General features: G+C 40.9%; 1 protein-coding gene across 1 annotated transcript; it reads right to left on the reverse strand.

Annotated features, from left to right (window-relative positions):
- Positions 1–1,880: 1,880 nt before the first annotated feature.
- LOC311094874 (uncharacterized protein) lies at positions 1,881–24,422 on the reverse strand. Its single transcript, XM_084133069.1, has 3 exons — positions 24,294–24,422; positions 5,527–5,814; positions 1,881–3,576 (listed from the first exon to the last, which is right to left on the reverse strand). Exons 2-3 carry the CDS (start codon positions 5,582–5,584, stop codon positions 2,240–2,242), a joined length of 1,395 nt encoding a protein of 464 aa, XP_083989195.1. The 5' UTR covers positions 5,585–5,814; positions 24,294–24,422; the 3' UTR covers positions 1,881–2,239.

Consider the following 24,422-nt stretch of genomic DNA (forward strand, 5'->3'; position numbering starts at 1 on the left):
ATTATAAAATTTTAATTTTAACTTTTAAAGCACTACATGGACAGACGCCTCAATATATCATTGACATGTTGACCCCTTACTCTTCGTCTCGTATTCTTCGCTCCTCAGGTCATAATCTCCTGATGGTACCTAAAACCCGCCTTAAAACTCGGGGAGATCGCTCCTTTCAGGCGACTGCTCCAAAAATGTGGAATGCCTTGCCCTTGTCATTGCGTGTGGCCGATTCTATTGTTTCTTTTAAAAAACAGCTGAAGACACTGCTATTTAGACAAGCTTTTAGTTGATTGTGCTTTTATGTTTTATGTTTTTATGTTTGTATGATGCTTTTTAAATGGTATACTTGCTACTTGTAAAGCACTCTGTGATTCTTTCTGTGATGGGTGCTATATAAATAAAATTTACTTACTTACTTATTTTGCCATGCTGAGATCATCTCGGTGATCTCTCTCATCCTGAACTTTAGTTTCACTTTCTCCCTTCCTCTCCCTCTCTCATCTGTTATCCGTTTAGTCTTGTATTTGTCTTTTACTGTTTGTATTGTTATATGCATACTCATGTAAATTGTAGAACTTGTATTCCTTAGTTCGATGTAGTATTAGTCCAATTATTAAAAACCCATTATATCCTAGATTGTCTCTGTATAAGTGTTCATTTTACAAGTCAATGAAACGAAGATCAAGCTACGCTTTACAAATGCGCTACTGTTAAGTAACCTACATTTTATAAGAACAAGAAAGTAATTTTCCATGGCCAGAAAATATAGCTTTCTTCGAATTATAAGAAAGAGATAATTTTGTTGAGAAGTTGATGGAATTAATTTTACGACCAGTTTGCGGGACAAACAACTGTTTAATTAATATATTAATTTCCCTTAAAATTACTCTGATTAATTGATCTGAAAGAGGGACATTTTGGGTATATTAATGATTGAATTATAATTCATTGTAATTGAACATTGATGTATACGAATAAGTCTAAATTTCAGCTTCAATAATTTATTAATATTGTAAGAATATAGATGAATCAACCCGATTCATAATTTTGATTCCCTATAATCATTTGAGCTAAGTCATATTCCTTACAACATCTTTTAAATAAGCATGATGTATCTATTGTCTAATGCCTAGGTGGCATGCACAATATAAAAATATAGAACTGTAAAATTAAGCTGTGTAGTTGACATGGAGATAAGACGTCGGGAGCGCAAAAACGTGATTTCTCCTGTCCAACAACAACCAGGCCGTTATTTCTGGCGTGCCGATCGAGTCTGTCCCAAAACTACCTCTCAATGCGCCCTCGTGGACTCGCGCCAAGGGCCCTATAGGTCTGCACTACATTACGTCACCAAAGTGTGGACTCTGAGGAAGTCCACAAGTCCGGAGTGTGCCATTTGGGACAGGGCCTTAGTCTCAGTCTAGAGCCCTGTATAGTGCTGCATTTCTGCTTTACATGAGCGCCACCTACTGTCAGAGAGCGAATTTGTGTTTTTTTTTGCATTGATTTGAACTGACAAATTAGACATTCCTGTTGGTTGAACATGAGTTAACCCTTGTTTAACCCTCTGGGGTTGGCAAACGCGCCCGTGCGTTTTGCTAGATTTTCTTCACATTGTAACACAATAAACTTAAATTACTCCATCATTTATGGTCATACAGAAAAAATAAATATAAAAAAAGAATCTGTGAGATGTCTACTTTTATATGTGTCCACTTACAATCAAATCAAAACATTGTGCTTTTGTAAAATAAAGAAAATAAACAGGGTGTGCTTTCTGGCTCTCCGTCTCACTGAACTTTTCTTGAGCACGTCAATAAACTGAAACAAAACTCAGCAAATACTTGTCACACATTTATGAGTCATATATCTTTATACACATTTAAGTGTGTACTTTTAAATGATCAGATTCAAACTGAAAACAAATATTCTCTGCTTAAGTAATTTGTATAAAACCAACAAGATGTCCAGTTTCTCAAGCACTTGCTCATTATTTTTAATTTGACCACGGGCACAAAAGAGATTTACATGCAAATCTCCACATGGAACGCGAACGTGCTCGTTACTAGGGCTGAAATGATTAGTCAACATTGTCAACAATAAAAAATTGTCGACAAATATCTTTGTTGTCGAGTAGTCCTGTGCTCACCACACACCGGCTATAGGTGGAGAGGAGAGATTTGGCTATAGGGTGATGTGTGTTGATGTGTCTCACTTTGTTACTCAGCACATGAAAATAAACTACTTACAGTGATCTCAGACTGAGGTGATGTGGTTTTTCTCCAGTGTGGATCCTGTCATGTGTTCTCAGATTTGCTGACTGACTGAATCTCTTGTCACAGTGTGAACACTTGTAAGGTTTTTCTCCAGTGTGGATCCTCTCATGTCTTTTCAGAGATGATGAGTCACTGAATCTCTTGTCACAGTGTGAACACTTGTAAGGTTTTTCTCCAGTGTGAATTCTCTGGTGCCGTTTTAAAAAGTTTGCTGTAGTAAAAGTCTTCTCACACTCAAAGCACATGTACTCTCTTACACCAGTGTGAGTTTTCTGATGTGTGTGTAAATATTGCAGCAGTGAAAAACTCTTTCCACACACAGAACATGAATGCGGCTTCGTATGAACTGTCAGGTGTGTCTTCAGGACTGATGCCCTACAAAATGTTTTGCCACATTGATCACATGAAAACGGCTTCTCTCCAGTGTGGATCCTCATGTGTTTCTTAAGATATCGTTTGCATGAGAATCTCTTTTCACACTGATCACACATGAATGGCTTCTCTCCCGTGTGGATCCTCATGTGAACATCAAGTTGCCTTTTGTCAGTGAAACACTTTCCACATTGATCACACGTGTGCGGCTTCTCTCCAGTGTGGTTCATCTCATGTGTTTTCAGAGTTGATGAGTGACTGAATCTCTTGTCACAGTGTGAACACTTGTAAGGTTTCTCTCCAGTGTGGATCCTCTCGTGTTGTTTTAATTCTATCGCTGTAATAAAAGTCTTCTCACACTCAAAGCACATGTACTCTCTCACACCAGTGTGTGTTTTCTCGTGTCTATGTAAAGTTGTCAGCCATGAAAAACTCTTTCCACACACAGAACATGAATGCGGCTTCTCCTTCGTATGAACTGTCAGGTGTTTCTTCAGCTCTGATGACCTAAGAAATGTTTTGCCACACTGATCACATGAGAACGGCTTCACTCCAGTGTGGATCATCATGTGACTCTTAAGATTACTTTTGCATGAGAATCTCTTTTCACACTGATCACACATGAATGGCTTCTCTCCAGTGTGGATCCTCATGTGTTGCTCAAGAATTCCTTTCTTTGTGAGACTCTTTCCACACTGAGTGCAGGTGAAAGATTTCTTGGCTCTTTTCTTTATAAATGTCTTTTTAGTCTTTGAGCGACTCAATGGTTTTCCTTCAGTATTGACATGATGTTCCTCCTCCACTTCACTCAGTTCTTCACTCTCCTCCTTCACTTCACTCAGTTCTTCACTTTCCTCGCTCTCTTCCATCAGTTCTTCACTCTCCTCCTCCAATTCACTCGGTTCTTCACTCTCCTCACTCTCTTCCATCAGGTCTGAAATCAAAGAGAAAATTATTAATTTAATTTTCAGTACATCAAAATAATTCAAAGAGAGAAATATAATGTGAAAGGACATGAAAGTGAGCCCTGGTGTAATAAAATCGGCATCACGGTTATAAAATATTATGATAATTTGATGTCTTTTTATAAATTGATTACATGTCCTTGAAACTTTCCAAAAATGAGGAAAATGTATCTTCCAATTATTATTTTTAAAACATTATAGGCACAAATCCCATGTTTCTTTAGCAAGAACTATTACATATATTTTGTAAATGACACAATTATCTAACATGATATTAACATTATAATATACAATACTGCCATATTTTGACACCAACTTTGAGATTGATATTTATTTGACAAAAACAGTTAATTACTAATGGTCGTTCACACTAGACTTTTCCTTGCACTGACTTCCATTAATGCGCATGTGAAAGTGGGACACCAGAAACACAAGCTCAAGTGAATAACCCTGTGAGAAATAACAAACGTTTATTAGCAATACCCATGCCCTACACGTTTCACTCAACCCTGTTTCTTTTGACATGATTTTCCTCCTTTTAAAAACAGAGCATTTCTTAAAACTGTGACACACAGGAAGTGACATCATCTGGGCTCTTCCTACTGCATGATGGGAAGACAAGAAAATAATCTCAATCCTTGTCTCAGTTTTTAAACAAACTGTAGCATTGACTGTATTCATCAACCCTGTTACCAAAGTTACTCCAAGAAGAATCTCTATAACTATGAATAACTTATATTTGACAAATACAACTTAATTAGTAACTTGGTGTTTACTGATTATGTAAAATAAAAGTTACAATAGTATTTTAGCTTGATCTGATGTTGACAATCAATATAAAATTCTCAAACCTTCCTCTACTGACCATTTGAGAAAACAAAAAAACAAACCCAGCAGGGCTTCAGATTGTGACCAATTGGTCGCATTTTTTGCCTGCGGGTGCAACCAAATATTTATTTAGAACAGACAGTTTTTGGGTCCCATTGACTTCCATAGTAGGAAAAATATATACTATGGAAGTCAATGGGACCCAAAAACTGTCTGGTTACTGATATTCTTCTAAATATCTTCCTTTCTGTTCAGCAGAAGAAAGAAATTCATTCAGCTTTGAAACAACATGAGGGTGAGTATATGATGACAGAATTTTTATTTTAAAAGTGAACTTCTCCTTTAACATCAAAAAAAGGTAGGCCGTAAATCTTTATTTACTGTTGGATCACATTTGGCTATATAATATTCTCTACTGCATGCTTATGCTTCTCTGTAATGGACAGTCTGTATTAATATTTGTGGGCATAATTGTCAGGGGTGGTAGTTATGTTTGAGGCATATAATAAAATTTTCCCTTTTAGTAGCGTGTGTGTGTAGCAAAGTCAGCGCGCATCAGAGAGAGCTTAAAGTGATATTGATGTTGGTCTCGGGTCGGGTTCGGGCTGAAAAATTGCAGACGTTTTCGGACAGGGGCCAGATTAGGGCTTAAACACCATGGGGCCAGGTCTCAGTTAGGGCTGGATTTTTTGCCCCGTACAGGGCTCTAAGCAGTATGCTAGCTGGAGCCGTTAACCTCCAGTCTTTGTGCTAAGCTAGGCTAGCGGTGGGTGCGTCAGACAGAGTTACGGCACACACGGAGATGAGAAGGGCATGTATGGACTTATCTAACTCTGGGGGATACGGAGAATAAGCTAAAGTCTCAAAAAGTCGGTGTGTTCCTTTAAAATAAAACTGCACATTGTAAAATCTGTACGTTGTCCATTTATTATTAAAGAATTTGTCAGTAAAAAAAGTTAGTCTGGAGCCCTGCCCAGAACATTCTGTACCATTTCATAGTTGAACTGTTTATCTAAATGTGCTGAAGTGCTTGAATGTTTCTAACATGAATGTTCTTCAGCATCATGAATGAATGAAGAATAAACACCAACCTCTTTGTTCTTCAGGATCTTCAGTGTGTTTCATTATGCAGGGTTCTGGATCACTCATGTTCTCACTGTCCTCTTTAATAAACTCAGTCTTTGCAGATTTCAGCTCTTCCTGATGCTCTGATGCTCATCTTCACTTGTAGCTGATGGGAATTTACAGCATTTATTGGGGAATTACTGTGGGCGGAGCTTCACTGATGATGTGATTGCAGTGGGAGGAGCTTCACTGGTGATGTGACTGCTGTGGGAGGAGCTTCACTGGTGATGTATTCCAGTGTGGGAGGAGCTGATCTGCCAAAATCACAATATCAATCATGTGTTTTAAAAAAAAAAATTACGACACTTCTAAGAATTTGTCTGTCTGTCTATTTATTAGACATCCATCTATTTGTATTGCTAATCCTAACATTATTCTGCTTCTTCATTAAAATACAGAAATTAATAAATAATTTAAATTCTTCGAAATATAAATAATGGTAAGAAAAACAGATAAAATCATAAAAACAGAAATAAACGTGCATATAGTAGCCAACAAATCCCCTCAGTCTGCTGACACCAATGAAATGAGCTTTAAGTGTAAATTTACAGGAGATCTGAAGACATCAGCATAATAAATGAGGTGAAAACAGGAACTATTGTCATGAAATAAAGAGTGTTTTCAGCAGATCTGTTAATATTGATGAGCCTCAGACTATCAACACTCATTCAACAAGCCATTCAGGATCATCAGCAGATCATCTCACTTTATTCTGAGTGTTTGCTGTTAGAAACACATTATTTGAGTCAGGATACATGATAAAAGCCTGTAAAACTGCTATATTGAAAGACGATACTGTTATTTCTCACAATATAACCACCAAAATAAGTGATAAATCACCAATAATAAAACAAAATAATTAAATAAAACAAAATAATTAAAAAAATAACCTCTTCAGGCAAATAACTACAACACCATAATATGTGAATCTAAATATATTTTGACTTTATACTAACTATTAAAGGGATAGTTCGCCCAAAAATGAAAATTCTGTCATCATTTATTCACCCTCAGGTTGTTTCAAACCTATATGAATTTCTTTTTTCTGCTGAACACAAAAGAAGATAGTTTGAAAAATGTCGGTAACCAAACAGTTGATGGACCCAATGACTTCCATAGTATTTTTTTTTCCTACTATGGAAGTCAATTTCAGGTTTTAAACAACTTGAGGGAGAGTAAATGATGAAGTAATTCCATCATTAACATGTTACATATTTGTACACTGTAAAAACGAACTTTTTGGTATAGTAATAAATTAACCATCATAATTTTTACTTTATAAAATTAAAATTCAATGAGAACTAGAATTTTCAAAGTAAAATTTTAAATATCTACACATTTAATTCATGTAATAAATTAACTGGTTGGAAAGAGTAAATCTTATTATATATTTGCTTGTAATATTTAAACGTTTTATAGTCACTTCACATAAACATAGTCATTTTAAGTAAATTTTAATCGAAAAGTATAGCGCGTTTGAATCCGCCCATGCGTGTTTGGACAAGACAGTCTGACTGCCACTTTGGGTCAGACGGATTGGCGAGCTGCTGCGTGACTGCTTTTTGTCGTGTTTAAACTTTAAGGTAAGTTTGTCTTTCTGTTTTACATTTAATAAAACTTGGGTCTGTGTGGATTTTGTTTGATGATTCTTGTTTACTTGACTCAATAAACATTAATGCTCATCTTATAACATGACCTCATATTAGTGTAACGCGAGTGGGTAATTCATAGAACATTAACGTTATAACTTAACTCTTACATTTCACTTCCTACATTAGTTAAGGTATATTTAATCAGAAAAGTTATCAATAGTTTTATAGATTCACAAAAGCACTGTTTTTCGTGTAAAAATTTCGGACTGATTGGAAATTATTAGAAAATCTTTACCATTGTATCTGCTAGCTTGCTAACATTAGGCCTTAAAATTAACATTAACCGCTTTCCTGCTGAAGTAACGTTAACGTTATACTGTTGACTATGGAAAAGTTTGAATTTTCTTACTGAATATTGCTCAGGAAGGTATGTGAACGTTACACATAAAGGTAAACATTTTCAATCGCACTAAATCGTGCATAAATGAGGTCTGGATTGTTCATTACACTATTGATATCTAACGTTACAGTCCTTGTAACGTTACAGAAATAACGCTTGCTCCCTGCATCAGACTATTTAACCACATTTCTGCTGTTGTACTCTTGAATCATTTTGTCACATTAGATCAAGGAGGAATTCAGGAGAATCACTACAATTTCCCTGGAGCAGAGTTTCATGTTCAGACTTGACCAATGCACGCCAAAACTTATTATTGCCCCTGATGAAGGCCAAGGGAGGTGTTGTGGGCAGGGCCGGCGAGTGCACTTCTGCCGCTCTAGGCGAAAAACAATTGTGCCGCCCCTAGGGCTGGTCCGAATACCATTTTTTGAGCTTCGAAGCTTCGGTAGTAATGAACATCGAATATTGGAAGCTTCGGGGAGAGGGGGCTAAACATTCTTCTCTCTAATATCTATATGGAATATCTATATGTCTGTCTGTCTGTTTGCATTTTGATTATTTCGAGAACCGTTCATCCAATCGACTTCACAAGGGAGTGCAGTGTTTTGTGCAATATAGATGGACACGCGAGACGTGAGACGCGACACGTTCAGAATTTATAAACTTTTAAACAGGGCTTATTTGCTTATTTATTAAACGCACACACAGGTCTGTTAACTTAAGCAAGGCTACTTTTAAGGTAGTCTAATATTTTTCTGACTAAAAAATTACTGACACAGTAAAGGGTAGATTTAAATAAAGAAAAACGAAATTGAAATAAAGAAAAACAAAATTGAAATAAATAAAAAACTAAATTTAAATAAAGAAAAAAAACTAAATTTAAATAAAGAGGAAACTAAATTTGAAAAACTAAATTTAAATAAAGAAAAAAACGAAATTTAAATAAAGAAAAAACGAAATTTAAATAAAGAAAAACGAAATTTAAATAAAGAAAAACTAAATTAAGTTAAATTAAATACGAAATTAATTTAGATTGATAATAACGGGTAAAAAGGCTAATACATTTTGTTTCTGTTATTCTATTTTCCACAATGTCAAAGCAACGCAGCTTAACCCAAAACACAAGCTCAGGCACTTCTGTCCACACACACTCCGCTGTCCTGCTCTAGCCAGAGAATACTCCCGTTGTATGAACACTTTAGTAGGCCAAGAGGAAGCAAATATCCTTCAACTGTCCATCCTATTAAAATGACTATAGGCTATATAAGATTGTAAAAAAAAAAAAGAAAGAAAAAAAAAAAAAAAGAGTAGGCCTATTGTATTTCACCAGATTTTATAGTGTTGAACATATTCAAGCGCGAATGAGGTTTCGAGAGGGATGCGGCATCCCGGATGCCAGGTGTGCAACATTTTTTTTTAATAGAAATTCCTGTATCGTTAGCTGTGCTAGCGGTCTCTTGGTTCTGTGGTGGACTTGACGGCGTCATCCTTGCAAATACTCCCTGGATCAATATATTTTAACAACGAACCCCTGTTGGTGTGCTTTCTCCTTCAAAAGTCTCGATTCATGAACGTATGTTCATTGCGTATGTCAGGTGAGAAATGAACGAAAGACTCGGAAGGTAAAGTACATTTTTTTTGACTGCATTATAATGATTTCTTAATTCAGAATATGATCAACATTGCGTAGGTGGATGTGATCGGGGAATTTGGCTGTTAAAAGTATACCATTTAAAGCCACTTAAATTAATGAAATTACTTTAATTACAAATAAAGATTCGTTCATTTTTATGAATGAGATCGAACAAGAGAGTCAGTAAAATGATCCGAACTTCCCATCACTCAGTCATGACTCGTGAGAGCAGGGGGCGGGGCGGGGGAGCGGCAGCTCAGCAAATCATATAGTCTATTTTGTGAATTGTTCATTCCCGGTTGGCACACATTTTGCCGCCCTTACAAAAGTGCCGCTCTAGGCAATTGCCTAGTTCGCCTATATGGACGCGCCGGCCCTGGTTGTGGGGACCAAACTGAGGCCATTTCTGGACAAACTGAGTCAGGTGTGTTTGATCAAAATTGAGCTTGTTCACATTTTTGGAAATAAGATGAACTTAATGTATTTCTCATACATGCACGCACATGTTGTGTTTATTTATATAGTTTTTTATACAATATAGATTGCTTTAAAGCAGCTTTACTGTATTAAACAGTAAAAATAGTGCTTTAATCACAAAAAATTTGTAATTTAGTTTGTGTATGTGTTCACTCTGTTGTGATAATGAAGTCACTTCAAATAATTCCAGCAATTCTTTTTTTTTTTTTCAAAAGAATTATAATTTTTCTTCTAAACTGTATGCAGGAGGACAGCTGCAGTGACATCCCTCAGCACATCATTAAAATACTGGTTGTCCATGGTGCTGATGGAGAAGATCCAATCGATCCATCCTTCTTAAACTTTCCCCAAAAGTTCAAAGATTGAAGATGAAGTTGTATTAAATGCTTTAAATTAATTGTATTAAAAGTTTTAATGGTGTTCTTTAACCCTCCGGGGTCGACAAACGTGCCGGCGCGTTTTGCTGGATTTTCTTCACATAGTAGCACAATAAACTTAAATTACTCCGTCATTTATGGTCATACAGAAAAAAGAATTATGAAAAAAGAATCTGTGATATTTCTACTTTTGTATGTGTCCACTTACAATCGAATCAAAACATTGTGCTTTTGTACAATGAAGAAAATAAACTGTGTGCTTTCTGCCTCCCCGTCATGCTTTCTGCCTCCCCGTCACGGTAAACTTTTTTTTCTTGAGCACGTCTATAAACTGAAACCAAACTCAGCGAATACTTGTCACACATTTATGAGCCATATACCTTTAATAAACATTTAAGTGTGTACTTTTAAATGATCGGATTCAAACTGAAAACAAATATTCTCTGCTTAAGTAATTTGTATAAAACCAACAAGATGTCCAAAGAAGTTCATAAAGTCATTACTGCTGTGCTGCTTGGAAACATCTGGGGTTGAAGATTTATTTTTTGTTAGTTTAGTCACTATTTCAAATAAATACGTAGGGTTTTGTTTATTTTCTTCTAATAGGTTTGAAAAATAAGCAGATCTAGCAGCTTTTAAGGCCTCTCTGTAAGCAATCGAGCTCTCTTTCCATGAAATGCGAAATACCTCTAGTTTCTCAGGGCCTGAGTGTGCTCGTTGTACCACGGCGTTGGACTATTTTCTTTAATCTTCTTTAAGCGCAAAGGAGCAACTGTGTCTAAAGTGCTGGAAAAGAGAGAGTTAAGAGTTTCTGTCACAATATCTAGTTCTTCTAAGCTATCCGGGATGCTGAGATGATGAAACTGATTAGGAAGATTATTAATAAAGCAATCTTTAGTGGCAGAAGTGATAGGTCTAACATTTTTGTAACACGGAGTCGGAGAGTATGATTACGACAATGTGTAGGTCCTGACACGTGTTGTCTAACTCCAATAGAGTTCAGAATATCTTTAAATGCCAATCCCAATGCATCTTTTTTGTTATCCACATGTATATTAAAATCACCAACAATTAGGACTTTATATGCAGCCAATACTAACTCGGATAAAAAATCAGCAAATTCTTTGACAAAGTCTCTATGGTGCCCTGGTGGCCTGTATACAGTAGCCAGCACAAATGTTAAACGTGATTTATCATTTACACTAGATAGTGTTACATTAAACAACAACACTTCAAAAGAATTATATTCAAAACAAGACTTCTCAGTAATTCTGAAGATATTACTATAAATTAGAGCAACACCTCCCCCTTTGCCTTTCAGACGAGGTTCATGTTTATAACAGTAATCTAGCGGGGTTGACTCATTTAAAGTAATATAATTGTCTGGTTTTAGCCAGGTTCTGTCAAACACAGCACATCTAGATTATAGTCTGCAATCATATCATTAACAATAAGTGCTTTTGAAGTAAGGGATCGAATATTCAGTAACCCGAGCTTTATCATTTGTTCATCTGTATTATATCTGTTTTTAATTTGTTGAACATCAATTCAATTTTTACCCTTGAATGGGTTTAGGAGTTTTCTTATGTCCTAATTAGGGGAACAGACACAGTGTTTAATTTTTTACTTGTCTTTTTAGTTATTCATTGTACAGCACTTTGGTCAGTTTTGCAGTGTGTGTAAATGTGCTTTATAAATTAAAATGCATCCATCTTCTTCCGCTTATCCGGGGCCGGGTCGCGGGGGCAGCAGTCTAAGCAGAGATGCCCAGACTTCCCTCTCCCTAGACACTTCCTCCAGCTCTTCCAGGGGGACACTGAGGCATTCCCAGGCCAGCCAGGAGACATAGTCTCTCCAGCATGTCCTTGGTCTTCCCCGGGGTCTCCTCCCAGTGGGACGCGCCCAGAACACCTTCCCCGGAAGGCGTCCAGGAGGCATCCGGAACAGATGCCCGAGCCACCTCAGCTGACCCCTCTCGATGTGGAGGAGCAGCGGCTCTACTCTGAGCTCCTCCCGAGTGGCCGAGCTTCTCACCCTATCTCCAAGTGATCGCCCAGCCACCCTGCGGAGAAAACTCATTTCGGCCGCCTGCATCCGGCATCTTGTCCTTTCCGTCATGACCCAAAGCTCATGACCATAGGTGAGAGTAGGAACGTAGATTGACCAGTAAATCGAGAGCTTTGCCTTGCGGCTCAGCTCTTTCTTCACCACGACAGACCAGTACATCAGCCACATTACTGCAGAAGTTGCACCGATCCGTCCGTCAATCTCCCGTTCCATCCTTCCCTCACTCGTGAACAAAATCCCAAGATACTTAAACTCCTCCACTTGAGGCAGGAACTCTCCCCCAACCTGAATTTGGCAAGCCACCCTTTTCCAACTGAGGACCATGGCCTCAGATTTGGAGGTGCTGATTCTCATCCCAGCCGCTTCACTCTCGACTGCAAACCGTCCCAGTGCATGCTGAAGGTCCTGGTTTGATGAGGCCAACATCATCCGCAAAGAGCAGAGACAAAATCGTGTTGTCACCAAACCTGACACCCTCCGGCCCCTGACTTCGCCTAGAAATTCTGTCTATAAAAATGATGCTGGAGTCCAACATGCACCGGGAACAAGTCTGACTTACTGCCGGCAATGCGAACCAAGCTCCTGCTTCGGTCATACAGGGACCCTCCACAGGCTGCCGCGAGGGACACAGTCGAATGCCTTCTCCAAATCCACAAAGCACATGTGGACTGGTTGGGAAAACTCCCATGAACCCCTCCAGCACCCTGTAGAGGGTATAGAGCTGGTCCAATGTTCCACGGCCTGGACGAAAACCACACTGTTCCTCCTGAATCCGAGGTTCTACTATCAGCCGTATTCTCCTCTCCAGTACCCTGGCATAGACTTTCCCAGGGAGGCTGAGAAGTGTGATCCCCCTGTAGTTGGAACACACCCTCCGGTCCCCCTTCTTAAAAAGAGGGACCACCACCCCGGTCTGCCATCCCAGAGGCACTGTCCCCGACCGCCATGCGATGCTGCAGAGGCGTGTCAGCCAAGACAGCCCCACAACATCCAGAGACTTGAGGTACTCAGGGCGGATCTCATCCACCCCCGGTGCCTTGCCACCGAGAAGTTTCTTAACTACCTTGGTGACTTCAGCTTGGGTGATGGACGAGTCCACCTCTGAGCCATCAGCCTCTGCTTCCTCAATGGAAGACGTGACATGACGTGATCCTACAGAATTAGTCAATTATAGGCCGATCTCAAATCTACCTTTTCTGTCAAAGATACTAGAAAAGGCAGTATCCTCACAACTATGTTCCTTTTTAGAAAGAAATTATATCTGCGAGGATTTCCAGTCAGGATTTAGACCGTACCATAGTACCGAGACGGCTCTCATTAGAGTCACAAATGATTTGCTCTTATCATCCGATCGTGGTTGTGTCTCTCTATTAGTGTTACTCGATCTTAGTGCTGCATTTGACACCATTGACCACAACATTCTTTTAAATAGACTTGAAAACTATGTTAGGATTAGTGGGATTGCACTAGCATGGTTTAAATCATACTTATCTGACCGTTATCAGTTTGTAGCAGTAAATGAAGAGATGTCTCATCGATCACAAGTTCAGTATGGCGTACCACAAGGCTCAGTACTAGGACCGCTGCTGTTCACTCTGTACATGCTACCATTAGGAGATATCATTAGGAAGCATGGAATCAATTTTCACTGTTATGCTGACGATACTCAGCTCTATATTTCTTCACACCCAGACGAAACTTACCAATTCACAAAATTAACGGAATGCATAGCTGATATAAAAAATTGGATGACTAGTAATTTCCTACTACTAAATTCTGAAAAAACAGAGATTCTAATTATTGGACAAAAAACTTCCTCACGTAATAACCTAGAATACTGTCTAACACTCGATGGCTGCTCTGTTAAGTCTTCGTCGTCGGTTAGGAACCTGGGTGTGCTCTTTGATACCAATCTTTCATTTGAAAGTCACGTGTCTAGTATCTGTAAAACCGCATTTTTCCATCTTAAAAATATATCTAAATTACGCCATATGCTCTCATTGACAAATGCGGAACAATTAGTTCATGCGTTCATGACCTCAAGGCTAGATTATTGTAATGCTCTACTGGGTGGTTGCCCTGCACGCTTAATAAACAAACTACAGCTAGTTCAAAACGCAGCAGCTCGAGTTCTTACCAGAACCAGGAAGTATGACCATATTAGCCCGGTTCTGTCAACACTGCACTGGCTGCCTATTAAACATCGTATAAATTTTAAAATATTGCTGATTACTTACAAAGCACTAAATGGTTTAGCTCCGCAGTACTTGAGCGAGCTCTTAACACATTATAGTCCTTCACGTCTATTGCGATCTCAAAATTCCGGCCAGTTGATAATACCTAGAATATCAAAATCGACTGCTGGCGGTAGATCCTTTTCCTATTTAGCACCAAAACTCTGGAACAGTCTTCCTAACAGTGTCCGGGAAGCAGACACACTCTGTCAGTTCAAAGCTAAACTAAAAACACATCTCTTTGACCTAGCATACACATAACACATTATAGACTTCTATAATTCCATATTAGGCTGCATAGATTAGTTCAGCCGGAACCGGGAACACTTCCCATGAATCCTGATGTACTCTTTACATCATAAGAAGAATGGCGTCTACGTTAATATTAGTCTCTCTGCTTACACCGAGGTTTACCGCAGTCCGCCTGATCCAGGCCGTATCCAGATCCGATGAAGGACCTGCGCCTGGACACGACGACAACGCAGTACTGAAGTGTCAACCAGACACTCCGTTTCTGAAGTGAGGTGGACCCTGGCCGTATCCAGACTAGATGGTGGATCTGCACGTGGACCCAACCATGACGCATCCCTGAAGTTCCGGCCTCATCGACACGACCAATCTGACTTCTGACCCGTAATGCTGCCTGGATCATAATCATACACTGTTCGCTCGTTGGCCAGAGGAGAACTGGCCCCCGACTGAGCCTGGGTTCTCCCAAGGTTTTTTTCTCCATTCTGTCACCTGATGGAGTTTTGGTTCCTTGCCACTGTTGCCTTGGCTTTGGCTTGCTTAGTTGGGGACATTTAATATTCAACGATATTATTGATCTGCCTTATTAGGGTAGACAATGATGCAATTTTCTTCTAGAAACAAACTATGTTGTATTATTTTCATTTTTTCAATGTGAAGCTGCTTTGATACAATCTGTATTGTAAAAAGCGCTATATAAATAAAGGTGACTTGACTTGACTTGACTTGACAGCGGGATTGAGGTGATCCTCGAAGTATTCCTTCCACCGTCGAACGACATCCCCAGTTGAGGCCAACAGCTCCCCACCTCTACTGTAGACAGCATTGGTAGGGCACTGCTTCCCTCTCCTGAGGCACCGGACAGTTTGCCAGAATCTCTTCGAGGCCAGCCGATAGTCCTTCTCCATGGCCTCACCGAACTCCTCCCAGGCCCTAGTTTTTGCCTCCACAACCACCCATCAGCTGCCTCAGGAGTCCCGCAAGCCAACCAGGCCCGATAGGACTCCTTCTTCAGCTTGACGGCATCCCTTACTTTTGGTGTCCACCACCGGGTTCTAGGATTTCCCAACACATGGCGGCTGAGCTGGGGGGCTATAAGCAAACCCACACCAGCCCGCCGCCTCTCACCATGGGCAACTCCAGAGTGGTGAAGAGTCCATCCTCTCTCGAGGAGTGTGGTTCCAGAGCCCAAGCCGTGCGTAGAGGTGTTCCCGACTATCTCTAGTCGGAACCTCTCAACCTCACGCACAATGTCAGGCTCCTCCCCCGCCAGCGAGGTGACGTTCCACGTCCCTAGAGCTAGCTTCCGTGTCCAGGGATCGGGTTGTCGAGGTCCCCACCTTTGACGGCCGCCCGATCCTCTCAGCACCGGCCCCTTACGGTCCCTCCTGCAGGTGGTGAGCCCACAGGAAGGCGGCCCCACGTCGCTCCTTCGGGCTGAGCCCGGCCGGACCCCGTGGGCGACGTCACCAGTGTTGTGCCTGAACGCATTCATTGAACGATAGTTCATGAACTCGTTCATATTTTGGGAGAACGTGAACTGAACGTACTGTATTACTGCCTGATAAACGTTACTGTGAACTCGTTCATTCTGGTGTCTGTGAAAGGCACGCTCTCTCAGTTTAACTTCGTTCAATAGAGTGCCAGATTTCTATTGAGCCTTCCAGGCGAAAACCCGGCTAAAACACCGTAAACCGGCCTTAATATGTAGCAGAAAAAACACGCAATCTGGCAACACCAGCCACCAGTGTCTACCGACTCTCTTGTTCGATCTCGTTCATCAAAATGAACAAATCTTTTTTCGAGTCATTTCGTTCATTTAAGGGGCTTTAAATGTTATACTATTAACTGGCAAATTACCAGGAACACATCCACCTACGCAATCTTGATCATAATCTAAAGCTCATAAAGCTTCAGTGTTAAAACTGATAAAATAATTGTCTGTGGTTATATATGGGCTGTGGCAATCATTTTGAAAAATAGTATCTCGCAGCAACATGGAAAAAAAGAACTATGAACTAGTTCATTTTTGGAACTGTGAACTTAGTTAAAAATTTTGAGTATGAACTATGAACTGAACTAGTTCATTTTAAAATTTGTGAACTGAACTTTGAACTAGTTCATGTAGAAAGTGAACTTTCCCAACACTGGACGTCACGGTCCTCGATTTAATTTTTCTCATAAATTAAAATGACTTACTAAATTGCAAACCGTAAAAATATGAATATATAAATAAAATATGAGATTATATCTCATATAAAATGACTTACTAAATTACTAATATAATAAACATAGAATTACAAAATATATACAACTTACATTGAGCTGTAGAATTTTGGAGCATTGTGGCTAAAAAAAGCACCACCTGATATTTTATGAATAACTATAATGTGACGGAAGATTAGCATTAGAGGATCTAAATCTACGATTTGGAACATATCTTGACATACAGTCTGAAATGTATAAAGGTGCCAGATTGTGCTGAGTTTTATAAACAAATAAAAGGACCATAAAATCTATCCTTTGATGAACTGGTAACCAATGTATTTCGATTAAAACCGGTGTAATATGTTCTCTCCTTTTTAATTTCATTTGTACTCTGGCTGCTGCATTTTGTATCAATTGTAACTTTGCTATAGAGCCCTTAGGTTGGCCAGTGTACATAGCATTACAATAATCAAGATGAGAAAAGATAAAAGCATGGATGAGTTTCTTAGCATCATCCACAGATTAAAAAAGGACGAATCTTGGCTATATTTCTCAGATGATAAAAACTATTTTTTGTCACTTAATTAATAGACTTAAAATTCAGGTCACAGTCCAAAATTACACCTAGGCTCTTAACTTCTTTCTTAGATTGTAGGGCTAAGGGACCCAATCCAGCTTCTAAGGGACCCAATATAAGAATACAGCTGTTCTGAGGCAGAGCAGAGCATAACACATGTGATGGTGCAGTTAACCCACAGGAACAGACACATTTCATGCTGAGAATGTTTACACACAAATACACACACACACACACACACATTTAATTTTAATTTTGTGTTGAAAATAAAGCAATGTAAAAAGTAGAGTATATAAAATAATGTTAAATTACTAAATAATGTCTGTGTGATTTTGATTTATTTATTTATTGGAACAGAACTGTGTTGTCTAATACAAAATACAAACATTTAATACCATCTATTAGAGATGTGACGGTGATAATATTCTTCCACCGGTTAATCGACTTGTGACAACACCGGTATTACCGGTTTCATCGTGGGGGTGGGGGTGGGGGGTGTTAGAGTGATGTAATTTTTTTTTTTTTTTTTACATGCCGTCAATTCATCATTCGTATTGAGTTTGATTGACATGTGATCTGACCAATCAAATTCTACCATTTTTGTGCGACAAAGCAGTCAGAAGAGTTATTGATTAACTTCGGTGGATTTGAACTTGGCTTTAACTGAGGCAATCTGTCACGACACATTAAAGAGCCAAAAACCGGTAGGCCTATTTTATTTTTGTTTGACTGACCAAATTTGAAAGTTGAGACTTTGTTTCATATTAAATATTACCTGCTCGGTCCTGTCTTTCAGCGCGTTGTCAGTGCCTCCGCCTGTAGATAGAGGCTTTATAGACTTGTCTTGATAATATACAACAGATGACGATTATTAGTGTAACATTATGGAACTTTTCTTTATCAGTGTTACCTAGTTCCCTTCAACAGGTATCTTAAAGGATTCAAAGGAAGACAGAGGCTGGTATACAAAAAAATTATATCTTGCTTTATTATCACAAATGGTATCATTAAAATATTGAAGGTTGGCAAATAATACTGTCCATAGGCACACAAATGGCCAACAGCAAAACCTCACTATCACACAGTGTATCAAATACCGCAATCTTAGTTAACACAGCACCAGCAATATGGAAATCCAGTACACGACAAGCTCAAACTGAATAATACATGAGAAACCACCCCAATTCTACGCTGGAGGTTAGCTTTGGGTAAGTGTTGCGCAATGTTAGGATACTGTTTACCAGACCATTCATCAAAAACCACCCCTTCAAGAAAGCAAAGAAAACAACAAACAAAACAAAATGTACAATACACCTTGGAGGTACAATACAATTCTCACATTTATAATAGGGGAAAGCGGCAATTGCACCCCGAAACACTCAGTTTCTGCAATAAATCACAAATATACCATAAGCACACATAGCATAAAACCAACTGCAACAATTTCCTCCTAACTGTATTATCCTTCCCTGGTTTACACAATAGTGTTTCACACAGTATAAGACCTCACTTACAACATACCACACAAAATAAATATATAAAATCTATTTCTACTCACAGCAATAGTGCAACACATTTAAGCAAGGAAGGGACAAACAATTGGCACAGTACATCCCACATTAATAGATTAAATCATTACAAAATTACATCAGTGAATCACTACCTTGCACTTAGGATCCCCGCTCCTAGTTGTATTAATTACTGGTGCTCCACTCGACTCCTCGGCATCCGGCTTAATCCCTAAAAGCTAAGAGCGAGGAGGACAGCTCTATTAAAGGACGATCTCGTTTACCGCGCTCTCTGAGTTGCACGCGACAATCAAGAAACAGCTGCTTACCATTCCTGTTTACAACTACAACAGCAATTCGCCCGTATGCATGAAAAGCTCTCGTTGCTCCAGCTCGCCGCGTCGCTGCTTTTGATTGAGAACAAAGGCGATGCACCGACCAGTTACTCGTCCCACTTTTAACAAGCTGCACCTGACGCGAAGATAAACTTCTGCTATAAATAACTTTTCAGCTCGCACTTAACGCACGCTGACCGGGCCAACCACAAACAATTCATCCACCCTGCACACTGCTTTTATCTACTTCCTAGTGGAAAACTAAACACAGGAAGTTAGCCTGCAACCGACTCCCTCTGTAGGACTGGAGTAAGTGTAGATAGCCTACATAGGTGTCTACTTCCCAACTAAAACACTTAATCTGGTCACATCCACCCCAGCTTTAAGAACTCGCCGTCTCGGTGAGAATATCCCCCGTTCTACTTATACCCAAGGTCTAAATCTTACTAACAAGGGAGTAGGGGTTGTGGGTGTCATCAGCCCTGGGGGGCTAGGTGGATTTAGGTGGTGAGATTTGGGCGGTGTACCACTGTTATTCTCCATGTTAGTCAATGGTTCCATCAGCACAATCCCATCCTCTGAATCACTATCCTCTGCCGACCGCAACCTACTTATTCCAGACTTCTCCGGCTCTTGACGATCCCATACTCTGTGAAGTATTGTGGAGTGGTTCAGGTCTGCCCGTGCCTTAGTTGGAATCACTCGAAGCTCTGATCTATGAATATTCTTTTCCAGTCCAGTCCCTTCCACTGGGCAGATTTTGTACACTCTCCCATCCTGGTCCAAGGCCTCTTGTACTCGATACACTGTAGCATCCCAAAAGTCTTGAATCTTATGGCGGCCCAAAGGGTGGCTCCTCCTGTGGACTAATGTGCCAGGGGCAAGTGGCTGGTTCGCTGACGGGGTGACCTGCTGGTTTCGACGCTCTGCTGAGAGCATTAACCGGTCCCGTGCATGTGTGTAAATTGCCCTGAGATTATGCTGGTGTTGTAGCATCCAATCGTGAGGATGCCCAGGTCCAGTTTCCTCCTCAGTACTGCCCAATAGAAAATCCACTGGCAGTCGTACTTTCTGCCCAAACATCAGTTCAAAGGGTGAGTGGCCAGTTGATGCATGCTGAGTGGTGTTGTAAGCAAACAGAACATGGGGAAGTGCTTGGGGCCATTTACGTTTCTGATCCGGGGGTAACGAGCGGAGTAGGTCGTGTAACGTGCGATTAAATCTTTCGCACTGCCCGTTACCCTCCGGATGGTACGGTGTCGTTCTGCTCTTGGCAATATTGTACAACTGGCACAAATGTTTCATGAGGTCTCCCTCAAAACTTCTACCCTGGTCACTGTGAAGCCGCTTGGGCACCCCATACCGATAAAACCAACCCTCCGTGAGTATTTTAGCTACTGTGCTGGCCTTCTGATCACGGGCTGGGTATGCCTGCGTGAACTTTGAGAATACGTCCGTCACAATCAAAACATGTTCACGCCCATCTGTTGATTTCTCTAAAGTGGTGAAATCGATGGCTACAACCTCCAGAGGTCTGGACGCGGTCAGGTTCCCTGGAAAAGTTCTCACTTGTGGGCGGACCGCTTTTGCTACAATGCAACGGCCGCACTCCTGACAATAGTTCTCGATCTCTTGAGACATACCAGGCCAAAAACATCTTTCTCTAATAAGGCGGGTTGTACGTTCTATACCTTGATGTCCATGATCATCATGAAGACCTCTCAAGACTTCCTGTTTTAGGCACTGCGGCAAGATGAGCTGAAACGTCTCTCTACTGTACCCTGGCAGCCGAACGTTGCGGTACAACACCCCATCCCGACACCGAATCCTTAGCCAATGCTTCAGCAGTTTCTGAGTCTCTGGGGGCAGCAGTATCCGTTCTGATTTTGTTGGACCTGCTCCTCGTTTCCAGAGCTGAATGAATGGCCCAATAGCAGGGTCCTCCATCTGTAGGGCTTGCAAGTTGGCCTTCTGTCGGATTGGTAAGGCACTGGTCTCTTGGCACAGGGTTTGGGTCTTCCGGTCACTAGCACTCGAAGGGACTAAGGGGACCTCTATGCCTGGGGCCACCGTGGAGATGGAAACAGGGGCTGGCAGCCTGGAAAGTGCATCCACATTTCTGTTCGCAGAGCCTGGGCGGTATCTGATTTCAAAATCGAACATAGCTAGCTCTGAAGCCCAGCGATGTTCTGTAGCCCCTAACTTAGCCGTCTGCAAATAACTTAATGGGTTATTGTCGGTGAAGACTACAAACTTTGCACCTAGAAGATACTCTCTAAACTTGCTGGTTATGGCCCATTTAAGGGCCAGAAGCTCTAGCTTACGGGAGCTATAGTTGGACATGTTTCTCTCAGTTGGTCGTAACCCTCTACTGGCAAAAGCAATGGGCTTCCTACGTCCATCTTGCTCTTGGGCTAGGACGGCACCAAGCCCAGCATGACTTGCATCGACTTCCAAAACGAACGGTTTCGTGAAATCAGCATACGCTAAGACGGGGGCGCTAATCAGGCGGGTTTTTAGAGTCTGAAAACTCTGCTGGCACTCTGGGGTCCATCCGTTTCCCAGTACGTTAGCTCAGGACCTAGACCTATTAGTACCTGACTCCACCTGGGCAACCAGTCTATGCAATGGTGTGGCGATCTTTGCAAAGCCCTCAACAAAACTACGGTAATATGATGCAAACCCCAGAAAAGATCTTAGTTCCTTTGTGGTGGCCGGCTGTTTCCATTCTGCTACTGCTTTGACTTTGTCCGGATCAGTAGCTACCCCATCGGCAGAAACGACATGTCCCAGGTATTTTACCTCTCTTTGAAAGAAATGGCATTTAGATGGTTTTAGCTTGAGGTGGTTACTGTGCAGACGGTTAAAGACGAGCTCCAAGCGCTTCAGGTGTTCGTCAAAAGATGTTGAGAAGATGATTATGTCGTCCAAGTAAAGTAGAAGTGATTGAAAGCTTTGATCTCCAAAAATCCTCTCCATCAACCTCTGGAAAGTACTCGGTGAGTTACAAAGGCCAAAAGGCATACGATTAAACTCAAAGAGTCCAAACGGTGTACAAAATGCTGTCTTGGCCTTATCTACTTCTGCAACTGGCACTTGGTTGTAACCACTAGCAAGGTCTAAAGTTGAGAACCATTTCGCTCCAGTCAATGCATCCAAGGACTCGTCTATCCGGGGGAGTGGGTAAGCGTCCTTCCTCGTCTTTGCATTCAAGAGCCGATAGTCAACACAGAGTCTAAGGTCCCCCCCTTTCTTTTGCACGATAACTATAGGCGACGAGTAGGGACTAGAACTAGGTTTCACAACTCCTGTCTCCAACAGCTGCTGGATGTGGGCTTTGACTTGGTCGTACTGGGAAGGAGGCAATCGACGGTATCTCTGCCTAATGGGGACATCATCATTGAGGTGGATCTGATGCTCTACCAAAGTGGTACACCCTATATCACCCTCCCCCTGACTGAAAACATCGCTGTGTTTCTGCAATAGTACTTTTACTTGATATTCCTGATCTACAGATAGGGTTGGCCAAGACATGTTAGAAAAATCAATTGCGGGAGTAGTTTTAATCTCAGCTGACTGGACTACGGCCACCTGTTCACCACTACACCCTTTCACAATGTTCACTGAACACCCTGAAGACATAACCTGAACCATATGGAGTACACCCAAGCTGGTGTGCGGTTGCAGCCACACCTCTTGTGAACTCACATTAGTGACTGGTATTTCTACCAGCCCGTTCTTCACTGATAGTAACGCCTTAGAGATCAAAATACCCACTGGCAACTGGGTTTCTTCTATGGGCGGTTCCATTAGCACAGAGTGGAGGGAGAGGTTAGCAGCGCTGGGACAAACTATGGGAATAAGTTTTAGAGACCCGGCAGGAATGCGAACTGCAGAACTCTGAACTCTAGCCTTGCCTAAGCACCCTTTACTATGGAGTTTCTCAATGGACTGGCATGTGGTAAAAGCCTGTCGCCATACTCTGCTATCTTTATCCATCAGAGAGACCTGGGCTGAGGTTGACATTGTATCGGCAAACAATTCTTTATAAAAGCTCTGGATGATGTTCATACCTAATAGACCAGGGACCACACGCTTCTGTTGTTGAGTAAAAGGATCGGTTGGATCCCGCACTACTAAAATGCCCATGTTAGGGGAGGTTTTACCCAATACGGTCACATCCAATTCAAGATAACCTGAGTATGGGATTTCGTACCCATTCGCTGCTCGTAATTGGAGCCAACTGCACGGTTTAAGGGACTCCTCACGGGATTGAAAATTTTCCCAAAAGAATGTTTCTGTTATTGTGGAAACCATAGAGCCTGTGTTCTTTTAGCTCTATCATTTCAGTGTTGGTTGCCGATATTGCATTATAATCTACACCGCGACTACCCCCAACAGATACGTGAGTATCGAAAGAGAAAGCTCTGGGTCTAGTCCTCATTCCTTGTTTTCCCTCATCCACCCATTTAATAGCTATGCTACGGAGTGTAACAAAACTCATGTCAGGGTCTAGTGCAAGCCGTCTTTTTAGCTCCCTTCTCAACATGTCATCGTTTACATTTTCAGCAAACTGGTCGCGTAGCACTAAGTCATGATTTAAAATTCCACCAGGTGTCTTTTTAATTACAGCGTCCATTAAAGACTTTAAGACATGAGAAAAATCACGTAGGGACTCCCCCTCTTTCTGGTGTCGCTGAAAAAAACACAACTGCGCCGCCACATAGGACTGAGAACAACTGAAATTTTCAGCAAGAATCTTAAAAATCTTTTCAGGTGTATCCCTATCTGAAGCTTCATGAAACTCCACCTCTGCTTTTGCCCCCCCATCCAGATAATCGTACAGAAACAACACTTGTTCAGCATTAGGCATAGGCCTAGCCTCGAGGCATCTACGGACCTCAGTGACCCATTGATCTAAAGTGATTAGGTCAACAGACATTTTACCAGTAAATTTAGAACATTTGCGCTCTCGTGGGACATAAACATAACGTGCATGAATCGAAGCAGACCCAGATGCATTACTAGATGTAGACTGTTCAGAATCAAGAAAGGCAGGTGTTATACGAGACTCACTGTTAGAAGTAGAAGCATCAGTATCCCTGTTTCTGTCCTGTCCCTGTGCTTTCAATTGTTCATTTTCAGCCTGAAGCTGTCGAATTTGGTCCATTAGCTCCCGTAGTTCCGTCATGCCTTGTGGAGAAG

The sequence above is a fragment of the Abramis brama genome (genome assembly GCF_963993115.1).
Source record: "Abramis brama genome assembly, chromosome: 1".
Lineage (NCBI taxonomy): Eukaryota > Metazoa > Chordata > Actinopteri > Cypriniformes > Leuciscidae > Abramis > Abramis brama.

Excerpts from the sequence above, each read along its gene's own strand:
- LOC311094874 (XM_084133069.1), bottom strand. The coding sequence starts at position 5,584 with ATGAGTGATCCAGAACCCTGCATAATGAAACACACTGAAGATCCTGAA. Across the intron at positions 3,577-5,526 it reads AGATCCTGAAGAACAAAGAG|ACCTGATGGAAGAGAGTGAG; the intron begins GTTGGTGTTTAT and ends CTTTGATTTCAG.